Source organism: Rhinolophus sinicus, linkage group LG01 (assembly GCF_036562045.2).
Source record: "Rhinolophus sinicus isolate RSC01 linkage group LG01, ASM3656204v1, whole genome shotgun sequence".
In the NCBI taxonomy this organism is placed as follows: Eukaryota; Metazoa; Chordata; class Mammalia; order Chiroptera; family Rhinolophidae; genus Rhinolophus; species Rhinolophus sinicus.
The window spans coordinates 62,403,462-62,418,827 of NC_133751.1; the positions used below are offsets into that span (position 1 = coordinate 62,403,462).

The 15,366-nt window shown below is 32.7% G+C and overlaps 1 protein-coding gene across 14 annotated transcripts in view; it reads right to left on the bottom strand.

Annotated features, from left to right (window-relative positions):
* Window positions 1–15,366, bottom strand: part of STXBP5L (syntaxin binding protein 5L) — a 242,728-nt gene that overhangs the window by 111,551 nt on the left and 115,811 nt on the right. For all 14 annotated transcript variants that reach the window (XM_074331359.1, XM_074331330.1, XM_019729632.2 and 11 more), the window contains exons 12-14: window positions 12,326–12,398; window positions 8,787–8,934; window positions 7,766–7,833 (exon numbers count right to left, since the gene is read on the bottom strand). In XM_074331359.1, coding sequence (XP_074187460.1) covers window positions 7,766–7,833; window positions 8,787–8,934; window positions 12,326–12,398 — 289 coding nt within the window. The remainder of the gene's footprint in view (window positions 1–7,765; window positions 7,834–8,786; window positions 8,935–12,325; window positions 12,399–15,366) is intronic.

Consider the following 15,366-nt stretch of genomic DNA (forward strand, 5'->3'; position numbering starts at 1 on the left):
TATTATAATTCATCTTACTGACAGATTAAGGAAGAAAAACCACATGATCCTCTCAATAAATGCAGAAAAAGCGTTTGACAAAAATTTACCATTAATGAAAAAAAAAAAAAAAACTTAATAAATTAGGAGCAGAGGAAACTTCTTCAACCTGACAAAGGGCATCCAGGAGCAACCTACGGATGTCTTACATATGGTGAAAGAGATGAATACCTTCCCTCTAAGATCAACAACAGAGCAAAAATGTTCACTCCCACCATTCTTATTCAACCTCATATTGGATGTCCTAACCACTGCAACAAGGGAAGAAAAAGAAATAAAAGGAATAAATATTGAAAAAGAAGAAATAAAATTCTCTCTATTTGCAGATCACATAATCAGCTATATAGAAAATTCCAAAGAATCTGCAAAAGGGATACTAGAACTCATAAATGAGTTTAGCATGATTGTAAACTACAAGTCCAATATACAAAAATTAATTGTATTTCTATATAAGAGCAATAAATATTTGGAAATTGAAATTACAAAACAGTAGCATTTATAATAGCATCAAAAAAACCTATGTAGTGAACACACCATGTGATCTATAGATGATGTATTACAGAATTACACACTTGAAACCTATGTAACTTTACTAACCATTGTCATCCCAATAAACTTTAATTTTTTAAAAAAAGATTATGAAATGCTTATATATAAACTAATACAATTTGTACTAGATCTGTATGCTGAAAACTACATGATGCTTATCAAAGAAATCAAAAGCTTAAATAAATAGAGAGATGTAACATATTCTTAAATTGGAAGATCTACTAGATGTTGGTTATCCCCATATAACATACAGATTCAATGTTATCTCAATTGAAATATGCCAGAAAATTTTTTTGTAGAAAGCAACAAACTGATTCTAAGATTTATGTGGAAAGGTAAAAGAACTAGAATACACAAAAGCAATTTTGAAAAATAAAAGAAAGTTGGAGGTTTCAAACTACCTAAGTTTACGTCTCATTCTAAATCTAGTGCAAAGTTATTAATATTGGTGAATAAAATAGACACATGTATCAATGGAACATAGTAGAGAGTCCAGAAAAACACACATACACACACACACATATATATGATTGCTTAATTTTTTTGAGAGGTTGGTAGTTGCTGACTGAGAGGTTTTATTTTGCTAACAGCTTTATTGAGTCATAATTTCATAAAATTCACCCATTATAAGTGTACAGTTTGATCATTTTTAGTAAATTTATAGTGGTCTCACTGACATCATAATCCAGTTTTAGAACACTCCCATCACCCCCAAAAAGTTACTTCATGCTAATATACAATCCTCTCTCCCATCTCCAGTAGATACCCACTGACTACTTTCTGCCTATATAGATGTTTTTTTCCTTAGAATTTTCATGTAAGTGGAACCCACAAAATATTTACTCTTTGTGTCTTTACCTGTCATTTAGTATAATGTTTTTGAGGCTAATCCCTATTTTTTTGCACGTATCAATAATGTGTTCCTTTTCATTGGTGAGTACTATTCCATTGTATGGATATACCACATTTGTTTATCCATTTACCAGTTGGCGTACAGTTGGTTTCAATTTTTGCTATCATAAATAAAGCTGTTATGAATGCTTTGCATGTTCATGTACTTTAATTATTAATTTATAGACATAACAAAAAAAAAATAACAACCTTTATTACTGAAAAATTCTACAGGCTGATGGTCTGAGACTATTTACTCTAACAATTTTTAATTCTTTTGTCTTTAATTTTTTATCATGCAATATTTTATATGCAAAGAATAATATATGTAATGTAGACTCAATATATAAAATATGATTATATTGAAATTCTGTGAACCAACCACCCAATCAAAAAACTAATCTTCCTAATAACTTGTATCTACATATGTGCTCTTCTTTTTTTTAAATTGAGGAATTGATATACATTATATTAGTTTCAGGTGCACCACACAATGATGTAATATTTCTAAAGATTGAGAAGTGATTACCACAATAAGTCTAGTTAACATCTGTCACCATACATAGTTACAGAATTTTTAAAAACGTGATGAGAACTTTTAAGGTTTACTGTCTTAGCTACTTTCAAATATGTAATACAGTATTAACTATAGTCACCATGCTGTGCATTACATTCCCATGACTTATTTATTTTATAGCAACTTGTTTCTTTGTTAAGCATTCCCCTGGTTGTTACAAGTTTTCTATTAGATTCTAGAATTCTAAAAAAATTGATTCTGTTTTTGCGAGCTTAATCATTTCTTTAGTGGCGGGACCAAGTGCTACTCTGACATTTTCAGTGATATAACTTCCTGATATTTTAAAATAAACTTTTTATTTAATTACAACCCATATACAGCACAAATCATAAGTTTATATCACAACAAAATGTCATAAAGTGAACACGTATGTATAATCATCACCCATATCAACATCACCCCCCAAAACCCTTTCATCCTTCCCACTTTTCCCACTCTACCTGAATGGTAGCCACTATCTTGTTTTTTAACACTACATTATTTTACTATTTTTGAAGTGTATAACAATGGAACCATATAGAATGACTTATTTTGAGTCTAATTTCTTTTGGTCAATAATATGTATTATTGTTTTCTTAATTTTCTTTCAGATTGTTTGTTGTTAGTGTACAGTACAGAAATGTAACTGATTTTGCATGTTGATTTTGTATGCTGCAAATTTTTTGGATTCGTTTACTGATTCTAACAGTTTTGTGTGTGTGTGGGTGGGGGGGACTTATGAGTTTTCTACATACAAGATCATGTCATTTAAAAACAGGTAACTTTAATTCTTTTTAAAAAATGTAGATGCCTTTATTTTTCTTGTCTGATTGCGCTGGCTTGGTTTTCCCATATGATATTGCATAGACGTTGTGAGAGTGGGCATCCTTCTTTTGTTCCTAATCTTGGAAAACTCAAGTTTTTCACCACTGAGTACCATGTTAGCTGTGTGCTTTTTATATATGCTTTTTATTGTGTTGTAGCAATTTTCTTCTATTATTAGTTTGCTAAGTATTTTTATCATGAAAGGGTGTTTAATTTTATCAAATGCTTTTTCTCCATCATCTGAGATGGTCATGTGGTTTTTATCCTTAATTCTGTTTACTGTATCACATTGATTGATTTTCTTATGTTGAACCATCCTTGCATTCCACGAATAAATCCCACTTGGTTTTAATGAGACTCACTTTATATCTCACTCTAGATATAAAGTGAGTCTCATGTAGACAGCATACAGTTAGATCTTGTTTTTTTTATCCATTTGATTACTCTATGTCTTTTGCTTTAGTAGTTTAATACACTTACATTTAAAGAAATGCCTGATACAGAAGGACTTACTATTACCATTTTTAAATCGTTGTAGTCTATCTTGTATTTATTTTATCCTTCATTTCCACTCTCGCTGCCTTCCTTTGTGTTTCATTGATTTTTTTCCCTAGTAACATGCTTTGACTTTCTCTTGTGCATACTCTATGGATATTTTCTTTGTAGTTACTATAAAACATCTTATAGTTATCCGACTCTATTTTAAAGTGATGAAAACATCAGTTAAATACAAAAACTCTACTCCTTTATATCTTCCCCCACTCTGTTATTGATGTCACAAATTATATCTTTTTATATTTTGCAACCATTAAAATAGTGTTACATAGTTTTAAAAAATGTTTTTGTCTTTTAAAGTCTATACCTGAATTTAAAGTGATTATGTACCAGCACTACAGTGTTACAGGATTCTGTTTTTGTCTATATATTTACCTTTATCCAAGAGCTTTATATTTTCAAATGTTTTTGTTTTTTTACCTAGTGTCCACTCATTTCACTTTGAAAGATGCCCTTTAGCAATTCTTGTTAGGCAGGTGTAGTGGTGATAAAATTCTCAACTTTTGTTTATCTTGGATGGTCATTATTTCTCCTTCATTTTTGAAGTAGTTTTCCAGATATAGTTTTCATGGCTGACTTTTTTTCTTCTTTATGCACTCGAATATATCATGGTAGTCCCTTCTAGCCTATAATGTTTCTGCTGAAAAATCCATTGATAACCTTATGCAAGTTTCCATATACATGACGAATGGCTTTTCTGTTGCTGCTCTCAAGATTCTTTGTCTTTGATAATTTGATTACAATGTGTCTTAGTGTGGGCCTCTTTTTGTTTATCCTCATTGAAGCATTTTGTGCTTTTTCAATTTGGATGTCCAGTTACTACCTAGGATTTGGGAACTTTTCAGTCATTATTTCTAATTTTCAGTCATTATTTCTTAAAATCTGTTCTCTGCTCCACTCTCTCTTGTCCTTCTAGGACTTTCATAATATTTACATTGCTCTGCTTGATGGTATCCCAGAAGTCCTTTTGGCATTCTTTATGAATGAAGTCATTTACTTGATTCTTTCTTGCCCCCTCTGACTCTCTAATTTCATATCACCTATCTTATACTTCATTGATTCTTTCTTCTGATTAAGTCTGCTGTTGATCCCTTCTAGTAAAAATTTCAATTCAGTTATTGTATTCATCTGCTCCAGAATTTCTTTTTTTTTAAATAGTTTCTATCTCTTTGTTCATATTTTCATTTCACTCATGCCTTATTTTTTTTATTTCATTTAGTTTTTTATCTGTGTTCTCTTGTAGTACATTGATCTTTTTAATGACTATTTTGAATTGTTTGTCAGGTAGTTCACATATCTTCATTCTTTGAGGCTCAGATTCTGGAGGTTTATCTTGTCCCTTTGATTGGACTATGTTTCCCTGTTTCTTTGTGTGTCTTGTTATTTCTTGTGAATTTAGCATTTGAAAATACAGCCCCCTCTTATGAACTGGTTTTCTACAGGGGAAGATCTTCATCAGTCAGGCTAGGTAGAGATCCTGGGGGCCTCTCAAAACTTTATTGGGGTATGTCTTCTCTGGGCTTGTGTGGGTAATTTCCCAATTAGGTTTGCTAGTTCCTTTTTCAGGAGCTTGTAGTTTCATGTTCCTTTATTGTCCTTCTTCAGTAGTGCAAGTTTCGTTTCGTTTTGTTTTGTTTTGGCACTTCAACAACCACTGAGTTCTCTTTTGTTTTTTTGTAGCCCCCAGGCACCCAGGTTCTATCAGTACTTTGACTTCAGTGAGACAGAATCTAATCTAATCTAATCTAATCCCCTGAGAAGTAGGAACACAGGATGTATATTTTGCTCCTCTTTTTCCCTCTCATGAGAGAAGATGCAAGTTGGGCTTTCTTCCTGAACAAGAGCAGAGTCAATTTTGGGGAGGAGTTGAAATAAAATGAAACGGCTATTTTTACCCATTCCAGTGTGGCTCTTCTTGGCTTTGAGCTTACCTGAGTACTACAACTTTTTACTGGCTTCTGGAGTTTTCATAAGGCTTTTTGGACCATATATTATTGTTACATCAGTGTCTCTCTGCAGGAATGAGATCGGTGGCTACCTATTCTGACATCTTGCTGATATTACCCTCCATCAATTCTTTTATATAGCAGTTTTCCATCCCTTTTCTCTCAACCTGACTATACTATTATATTTGAAGTGAATGTATTATAAATAGCATAGAGTTGAGTCATATTTCTTAATCTACTATGTGATTACGTGAATTTGAATTGGTGTATTTAGAGCATTTACATTTAATGTAATTATGGATCTGTTAGGGCTTAAGTCTCATTTTTTTCCTTTTCTGTATTTTTTCCAATTTTTGTCACTGTTTTTCTCTTTTCCTGCCTTCTATGGGTTACTTGAATTATTTTAGTATATCCATTTTGATGTGTCAATAATGTTTCAGTGTGTCTGTTTGCATAGGGCTCTTGCAATGGTTGCTTTAAGTGTTACATAACTTGTCACAGTTTACTGGTGTCATCACACTACCATTTCAAGGGAAGTATAAAAACCTTATTTCACTTTACCTTCTCCCACTTATAATTGTCCTAAATATTTCCTCTATATATGTAGAACTACATCAGACAATGTAACTATATTTTCAACCATCAAATATAATTTTAAAAATTCAAAAGAATCATCTAAATAAAAATAAATAATAAAAGTATATTTACCTATCTTTTGCTTACTGTATTCTTCCTTCCTTCCCTATATTTTAAGTTTCTTTCTTTTATCATTTGCTTTCTGTTTAGAGAACTTCCTCTAGCCACTCTTTTAGGGTAGGTCTGATTTGACAAATTCTTTGTTTCCTTCTTCTGAGAAGGTATTCATTTCTCCTTAAATTCCTGAAGGACCTTTTTGCTGGGTACAGGATTTTGGGTTGCAAGTTCTCGTCTAGCAGCACTTGAAAAAGATTCAGGTTTCCTCCTAGCCTCCAGGGATTCTGATGAGAAATCCATTGTCATTCATACTGGTTTTGCCGTATAGTTATGCTGTCATTTCTCTCTTGTACTTTTCATAATTTTTTCTTGGAGTTTAGTGTTCAGAGGTTTGACTATGAGATGCCTTGTTGTGGATTTCTTGTGGTTCACTCAGCTTCTGGAATCTTTAGGTTCAGGTCTTTTGCCAAATTTGGAAAGTTTTCAGCCATTATTTCCTATTGAACTTTTTTCAGCCTTGTCCTCTATCACCTCTCCTTCCTCACTGGACTTCCATTGACACAAAATGTACAGGGAGTGTGTGGCTCCTCATTATTGCTTGGCAGTCATGGGAATTATGGCTCCCCACATGATCTCCTCTGATGCCACAGGTGATGGGTTTCATTACCACCCAGCAGGGTTAAAAGTCCCAGCTTCCCACTCAGCCTTTGCTCAGTGTAGAAGACTGATACTCCCTTGTGGGGAAGCTGAGGAACCTTGTTACAGCCTAATGAGAGTGAAAGTCTAGGCTCCCCTCTCAGGTTTTTCTTGAGTGGGTTGGGATGGGGCCATAGTTTTTTATCTGTGGTAGTTAGCTACAGTAGAGAGATCATTTTCTAAAAGTTTTCTGTCTTGATAGGCTACCCCTTTTTACCACCCTTTGGCTAGAAAGAAGTAGCTTTTGTTGTTTTTCTTTTTTTGTCTGTGGTCTTTGGCAGATCAAGGGTGCCAGCTTCTTCAGCTCCAATTCTGGGATATATGAGGCAAAACAGAAACCTAGGAAACTCACCACCATGTCATTCCTTGAGTCTTGGGGGCCTTGCCAATCTGAATTATCTCCATATTTTCCAGTTATCTTGTGTTTGTTTAATATATAATATACAGGGGTTTAGTTATACTCAGTAGGTAGGAAAAAGTAGATTTATTCTATTGTCCCATAAGCAGAGCCCCTTCCTATCTTTTAAATGTCATCCTTATCTGTTGCTATTTCTCTATTTTCATTCCTAATAGTAGAGTATGGAGTGGGTTGCTACAGGAAGTAGTGACATTTCTGGTGCTTTCTGTTTTGAAGCATACTTAAATAATTACCAGATGGGGAAATAAAACCGTGATTTGGTGGGATACAGGAGATGCTGGGACGGCCTTTCTAAGGCTAATAATCTATGATTTCCACAGAAATTCTTCCTTGATTAGTCTCTCATGATTTTTCATCTTTTGAATTTCTTCTGCTCTTATAATCTACACTTAATTATTTTTGTTATAAGTCTATGTTTTCAATTGTTTCATTCAATCTTCCACCAAGGTTACAGTCTTTGGATAGAAGTCATGTCTCATATTTTAACTTTTACTTAAACTGTCAGTCTGCCTAGAGCACAGTTATGGGAAAATGTAAAACGTCAATGAAATATTTTTGATGATGAATTCATAAACTCACAAATCACATCCCACTTACCCAGTAATAATAATTTCTGGGTATGTTTGTGTTCCAAGGTTCCAAGCTCCTCCAGTGATTGGCCACTCCTAAAGAGATTATCCAGGAAGAATTTATGTTTTATTTTTTTTAATTTGAATAACTTAAACATTTAAAGTAAAAATATTTTAAAATAATGGTTAAGGTTTCCCTTAAAACATAATAGCTATAAAGTAATGGAGGATAAAATATGTAGCTATATTTCAATTATTTCATTGAACAAACAATTCCAAATGCATAATTCCATCACCTTTAAAAATATCAATTTTAACAAATATTATCATTCATATAAAAATCAAAGAAGTATTTTTAATCATACAAAAAACAGTGTTGCTACATTTGCCACATAGTCTGTGTACCACCCAACTATTGTGGTGCCATTTAACACAGAATACTATGTAAATCATGCTGCCCTGAATTTGTCCATCCCAATAGACCTATACAAATAATAAATATCATAATAGGTGGTCTATTACAATTGTAAGTATTTGAATCCCATTGTTAGATATAACAAAGTGGAATTCTAGAAAGTTATTTAACAAATGATTTTTGATAATTATGTCTTGTCAACCATTGATTGATATGAAATGTTAACTAAAAAGAGTTGACTCTTGAATTTCTTAAAACATAATCTTTCATCTAAAATAATTATAAATTACATCTTATGATTTAAACATGTTTAAGTATATATTTAGTATATACATGATATGTAAGTATGTATTAGTATATAATGATACACTTATTATATAAGTAATATAAATTCCTGGAATTTAAGGAATATAAATTCTTGTATTCCAGTATTCAGGAATGAAGTACTGTATTCCAGTATTCAGGAAATTTGAATTTCAGAAATTATGTGTTTTAGAGATGCCAGCTTATTATGATTTCAAAATAATTTAGTTCAAGTATTCCTATATAGAATATCAGAAAATAACAGGAAAAAGTATGGTCATATGATATGAATATGAATACAAGACAACTTATTTTTAATTGTTATTTTTACCTTATTACTGTATCCTTGTTTTTTATGCTTGACTCCTATAGAGTAAAGTACTAGAATCAAATCTGGCGGGCAGTCAGCAAAGTAGGCTGTGCATGTAACTGGTGATTCATGAATGTCCATGGGATACGGATTTTCAAAGATTGGAAAACTAATAAATGAAGACAATATATTAGTGTCATTTTGTAATGATAAAAAATGAAATAACTTTTATAAAACAAAACCTAAAATCTTCTAAATATTAATTACATATTTCACTTCATTGTTTTTTAAGCATCATAAAACGAGGATTATATGAACAAGAATGCTTTTTAAAAAATATTTATCTATAAAATGTATAGTACTGGTAGAATTTTACTTTAATAAATTAATTTTTAATTTTCTCTCTAATTAGAAAAATGCCACAGTGACATCATTTTGTTAACATAGAATGAACTATGTTAAACTGAAAATATTATGCAGCAAGTTGACTTATCAGTCAATATATTAAAAGATAGCAACTAGGTGCTTTATCTATGTACAATTTAAATATTTATACTATATACTTATAAGTATTAAAATGTCTTAGTAAATTTGACGTGTTTGTTCCAAGGGAGGTAATATATAAGTATTTTGATTTTGTTTTTTGCAGGAGTGATTGAAAAGTGAGTATGATTATACATGCTTAAGATGATTTCCTATGTAAACTAGAGAACACAGTGGGAATGCACACTTACAGATGCAGTAAATTTCAGATCCTCATGCCTACTATAATTTTAAAAAGGAGTATCAGTACAAAACCAAATTAAGAATTCTTATAGCCATAACATACAGTGCACTTCTTAGGTATCAGATGTACCAGGCACTGTGGAAGGAAGTGAGTACGATTCTGTGCTGCATCTGATCTAGGTTTGTGTGATCATGTTCCTTCCCATACAATATGGCTTTTTTGGGGAGGAGGGGCTATTAAAAATACTTTACCTATTAGTGGGAACTTAATTAGAAACTTAGTCCAATCTCTAGAGAGCATGGTGTGCGTGAGTGATGTGCGTGTGTGTGTGTGTGTGTGTCTGTTGGGAGGGTTTCTTCCTTCCAGTTTGAAATGTTGCAAACCGTATCCCAGATAAAAATAGCAGTATATGCAAAATCAAGTCAAAAGGAGAAAGTTGTGTTTAAAAAATGGCAAGTTGGTTAAACTGGATGGATCAGAGTGTCCCTGTTGCAGAGTAGAAATTATGAACATTTCTCAGATTGAAGAATTAGAAGTAAAATAAATGGATCACCTTAAAGACCAGATCAACAACTTGGGATTTGATAATAACAAGAGGTTACAATGATAGACTCCTGATAATGTAAACAATATTGGACAAACGTTTTGGGAAAATTATTTTAGTATATTGGCAGGGTATGGAAAAAGATATTTAAGAAAGAAATAATAACTAAAAATGTATTAGAGGAATTTAGATGTAAAAGTGTAAACTGGTTGCTATGGAAATAGAAGCAAAGACATAAATCCAAGAAACCAAGAAGAGGAAAAGTTGGTAAGCCCTAATACTTGCTTTCAAGTAAAGGATTAAATGGACAAAAAGGCAGGACGGAAGGAAGGGAGGGAGGGTGGTAAAGACAGTGGGAGGGAAGGAGGAATGAATAAATAAATGAATTTGAAAAGGAGTCCAAAGCTACAATTTAATGTTAACATTAACATGACTAAAGGGTAACTATTTGGAGGGGAAAAAAAATATATTCAGTTTCTGACATGTTAAAATTCTTGTAATAGACAATGAAATGGAAATGTTACATAGATTTTTAAAGATAGTACTGCAGAAGGTGAAATGCTAGATAAAAATTTGCAAACAAAAATGTCAATTCACATACTTACAGAAGGTAAAGAAAAGCATAAGAATAAATGTATTAAAGTGGGAACTTTTGTTATGTGTATTTTATACAATAAAAAAAGTTTAAAACAAAAAAATAAATGTATAGACTAAAAAAAGTGAGTATTAAGGGTAAAGTATAGCGGGTCTTGGAGGTTGTTAAACAGTTTAAAAAAAGTATGAGGAACTAAGAAATATGGAACAGAAAGATGAGTTGAGTACAAATGAGATCAGAAGAATACATTTTAATAAAATCTATATTAGAATTTAGAGGAAGAGGAATAAATCCATACGTGTACCCAAAATTTAATCAGGTTTAATGTTGATAAATGTAGCAGCTAGGCAAAATTCAGTTATGATTACCATATGGCCCAAATCTTGTATCCTTTTCAAAATATTAAATTATATGCTGCAAAGAGTCATAAAGAAGAACTTTGGCTTTTACATTTATAAACTATACGGAAAGTAAAACTCAGACTGTAATTCATTCAATAAAAATTTGTTGAGAACCTACTCTATGTAGAGACAGAGCCCCCTCTTTATGAGGCCTACAATCTAGTAGGGAGACAATCTTTGAAAAAATAACAAATGGAAAATTTCATCTTTGTCAAAAGTTATGAAGGAGAGGAACATTGGAACAATGAGAGCCCTTAATAGGATATTTGACCAAATTATATAGATGATGAAAGATTTTTTTTAAATGAGGAAATGATATCTGAGTTGAGATTCTTATGGATGAGATGTTAATAAGGAGAAAAAGGAAGGGAAGATTATTCCATGCAGAGGAGAGAATATACAACAGTTCTAAAAATACAAGGGGCTAAAAGAAGATCAGTAGGTCTAGAACACAGAATGAGGAAAAATCAGTTTTATCCCTATCATCATTTATAATGAAAATGTATAGCAGGAAGACATTTCAAGTCTATGTTTTGTTGTGCATGTAAAGGAGTGGAGAGCACCACTCCTACAGCTATATTCTGTATTTGTTTCCACTGCCCACAACATAATGAAAAAGCAAAGAATGCAAAAGAAGGCCTCCGACTTCTTACCCCAAGATCCTCCTCTTTTGTACTGACTACTGCAGGAGTCCAATAATACTTTTATCATGTGCCATATTCCTTTAGTCAACAGACTAGCAGATGGCCACATAGTATATTGTACATGTTTTCATAACAATTGCTTTTGCTTAGGAAAACAGCAGAAATGTGATCCATTTGGTGTGTCCTGAATCTCCAAACTTTAGATGCTGCCTTTAAAAATCTTTTTGTTTTTTAATTTTTCAATTGAGGAATACTGGGGAACCGTGTGTTTTCCCAGGACCCATCAGCTCCAAGTCAAGTCATTGTTTTCAATCTAGTTGTGGAGGGCGCAGCTCACTGGCCCATGTGGGAATCGAACCGGTGACTTTGGTGTTATGATCACTGCGCTCTAACCAACTGAGCCAACCGGTCACCCTAAAAATCTTTTTGATTTTCTCAGTGTCCCCTGAATTTTTCTGGTTAGTTTTCATTATTGAACCAAATTACATGTCTATAATTCTAGCAAAACAATAGTCCACATAAAAAATATTTACCATCTATGAATATTAATGCCAATTATTTATAATGACCTCCAGTATTCTAACTGTAATGAATAGAGTTTAAAAATAATTTTTAAAAGTGGTAGTTATTCTGAACATGGATAACTTACTTGCTTTGTGTCAGATCAACTACAATGAGATCTTTCTCCAGAAGTACTACGACTGCATAGGGTTCTTGAAATTCTGAAGTTAAAAAAAAAAAAAAGGAAAAATTTCCATATTCCACATTTTATAAAATCATCAGACTTACATTTCCTTTATCTACTGTACAAATGTTATTTAAATGTTTTATGAAGACCAAAACATGAACCAAAGTAGAAGTAATAAGAGCACTTTTAGAAAACACATGTTGTGTTTCTCAAACTTGATGTTTACAACCATTACAGGGTACAAGGAAAAACTGAGAAGTTGCATAGCACAGAGCTAAATATATCCCCAAAATAATGAGATGGTGATAGTAGATTGTTTCAAGAGAGTGAGTTTGTCATCTCCATCTTACAAACATATATCTATTCTTCCATAACCTAATATTTTAAATTTAATTTCGTGCCTACAAGGAGATATACTACGGAAATAGTAGTTCTGCTTCTCTCATCTGTGATACATATTCACCTACCTATGAGAGCAATACTCATATTAAAAAGTTTACTTTCAATTCAGTGTAATTTAATATGTACTTAAAGATTGCTTCCTATGTGCCCAATGGTATATACCTTAGAAAACGAGAGAATCTGAGGATAGTGTAGGATTTTCAAGTTCTTAAAATTCAACTTTCCCTTCCCCCCCTTTCCTTCCCTCCCTCCCTCCCTTTCTTCAATATGTTCCAGAAACTTTGTAAGAAGAAAGGATATATGGAGAATAAGATGGACAAGGTCCTTGTTCTCATGGAGTTTACATTCTAGGGATGCATACAAACCATAAACAAGTAAACAAATAAGATTAATTCAGAAAATAATGTGAGCTATTAAAAAAATAAAATGAGTAATGGTGTAAGAAATGACTTGTGGTTGGTGGGGGAGTACTAATTTAGTTATAGTAGTTAGGGAAGATATTGCTACAAGAAAGGACTAATACGGGAAAGCCACAGTAAAGTATTACTCTCAATTTAAAGAAAAATAACTTACAAAAACATTTTACATATATGATATTTGATTCTCAGTAACTAGAGCAGGTATTACTATTTTTCTATTACATACCATGTTTCCCCGAAAATAAAACCAGGTCTTATATTAGTTTTTGCTCCAAAAGACACATTAGGGCTTATGTTCAGGGGATGTCATCCTGAAAAATCATGCTAGGGCTTATTTTCCGGTTAGGTCTTATTTTCGGGGGGAAACAGTAGAAAGTAACTGAGGTCGATAAAGGTTACAAGATTGGCACAAATTTATAAAGCTAGCAAACGACAGAGCAGAAATTTTAACCCAGGATTTCTGACTAAATTCTATCCTACTTTCATTATACCAGCAGTTTCTACTGGCCAGTTTGAGAGGTGTTTAATCCTAAAGTCAATAATCACTTGGCAGGAATTTTGTTCAGAGGATTCAAATCTTGGATGGGAAATTGGAATAGATGGCCTTCCGTCCTGAGAAGATATAAAGCCTATTCCTAAGTCACATGCTATGAGAGAAAAACTAAAACCAAACCCCTGCAAACCGAGAAGGCGAATGCCGTTTGGGTGCAAATCTATGTGACAGCATGCAGCCCCACTGCTTGCTACTCAGACTGTTCTCAAACTGAGGCTTTGACTCCCTTCTTCCTTATCTCTCAGAGCTGTTTCTAACATTGTTTCCATACTTCTGGGTTCTTTTTGTTTGATAATTTGTTTTTCAGTTATTTGTTTTTCAGCTGGATGAACACTGGGATTCTATACTAGTAGTTTCCTTTTTTTCCTTCTCTCCCCTCTTTAGGAAAATTATTAGTTGCGAAGCACACATTATTTGGGGGAGACTACATAAGAAATTTGGTAACAGTGGTTGCTTCTGGAAGGGCAGAGAGAAAGTTTTCATTATATACTGCTGTGTATTACAGGGTACTTTTCTGGCATTGTCACATATTAATTAGAAACAGTTAATAAAGTAAATTTATAATTTACTGAGTAGAGTTAAATTACTTCCTAGACCCTAACAAATAAATTCCATCCTCATTATCACTTATCTGAAACACAAAGATATATGTGGCTTGGAAATGATTAGACTTGGTTACAGTACATTTATCACTCATTTAACATTTTTAGAAATTGTTTTAACATTTCTACTGATGTACAGAAATTTATCCACACACAAATGTTTGATCTTTGCAACCACACATTTTCAGTTTCTATTACTGGCACACGTATCTTCTTTCACTAGACTCTTTAATAGGAGGCATTTTCCTAAGCTCAGCTTTTGGTCCTCTGCTTGTTCTTTCTTCTTTTGTTTGTTATTCGTTCTCATAACACCAAAGTAAATGTGAACATAAATAATATTTACTTATTTTCATAAGTAAATATTAAAGACCTTTCTCCTCTCTTTTTCTGTTCTCTAAACAACTTCATAATTAGACTTATCTGTCTCTTTCCAAAAACTGTTATTACTGCATACGAAACCACTATTCTTAAAAAATGTTATCTTTGACTCACCTATCATGTCACTCCTAATCCAACTGTTGACCAAATTCAGTGGGTTTTCCTCTTTCCATTCCTACAGGCAGTACCTTGTTTCAGATCTTGACCATTTTAATGCACATTATCACAAAAGCCTCCCAGCTGGAATCTGGAATTTTTTAGATTTCAGTGTCTCTCTCTTCAAACCCACACACTCCTTTTGGGCAAATCTTATTAAAAACACTGCTTTCTTTCATTTTAACATTTCCTCGAAATTCCCCTGTTGCTCACTATTTCCAAGTACCTACAAAAAGCTTTCACTTTTTTCTCTAAATTGATCTCACTCTAACAAATTCACGATTTCAAAAACAATTAGTCAATATCCTTTTCAAGGCCCAAGTCATTCTTCAAAGCTTATCTAAATTCTATCTTTTCCCACAAAGCTTAGCATGAATATTTCGGTCGTTGACTATCTGACCAACCTTAAATTAGTGCATTTTAAAACTCTGACCTATATAACTCAGCACTTAAGATGTCTTTTCTTTATTTTTATTAAAGTTTATTGGGGTG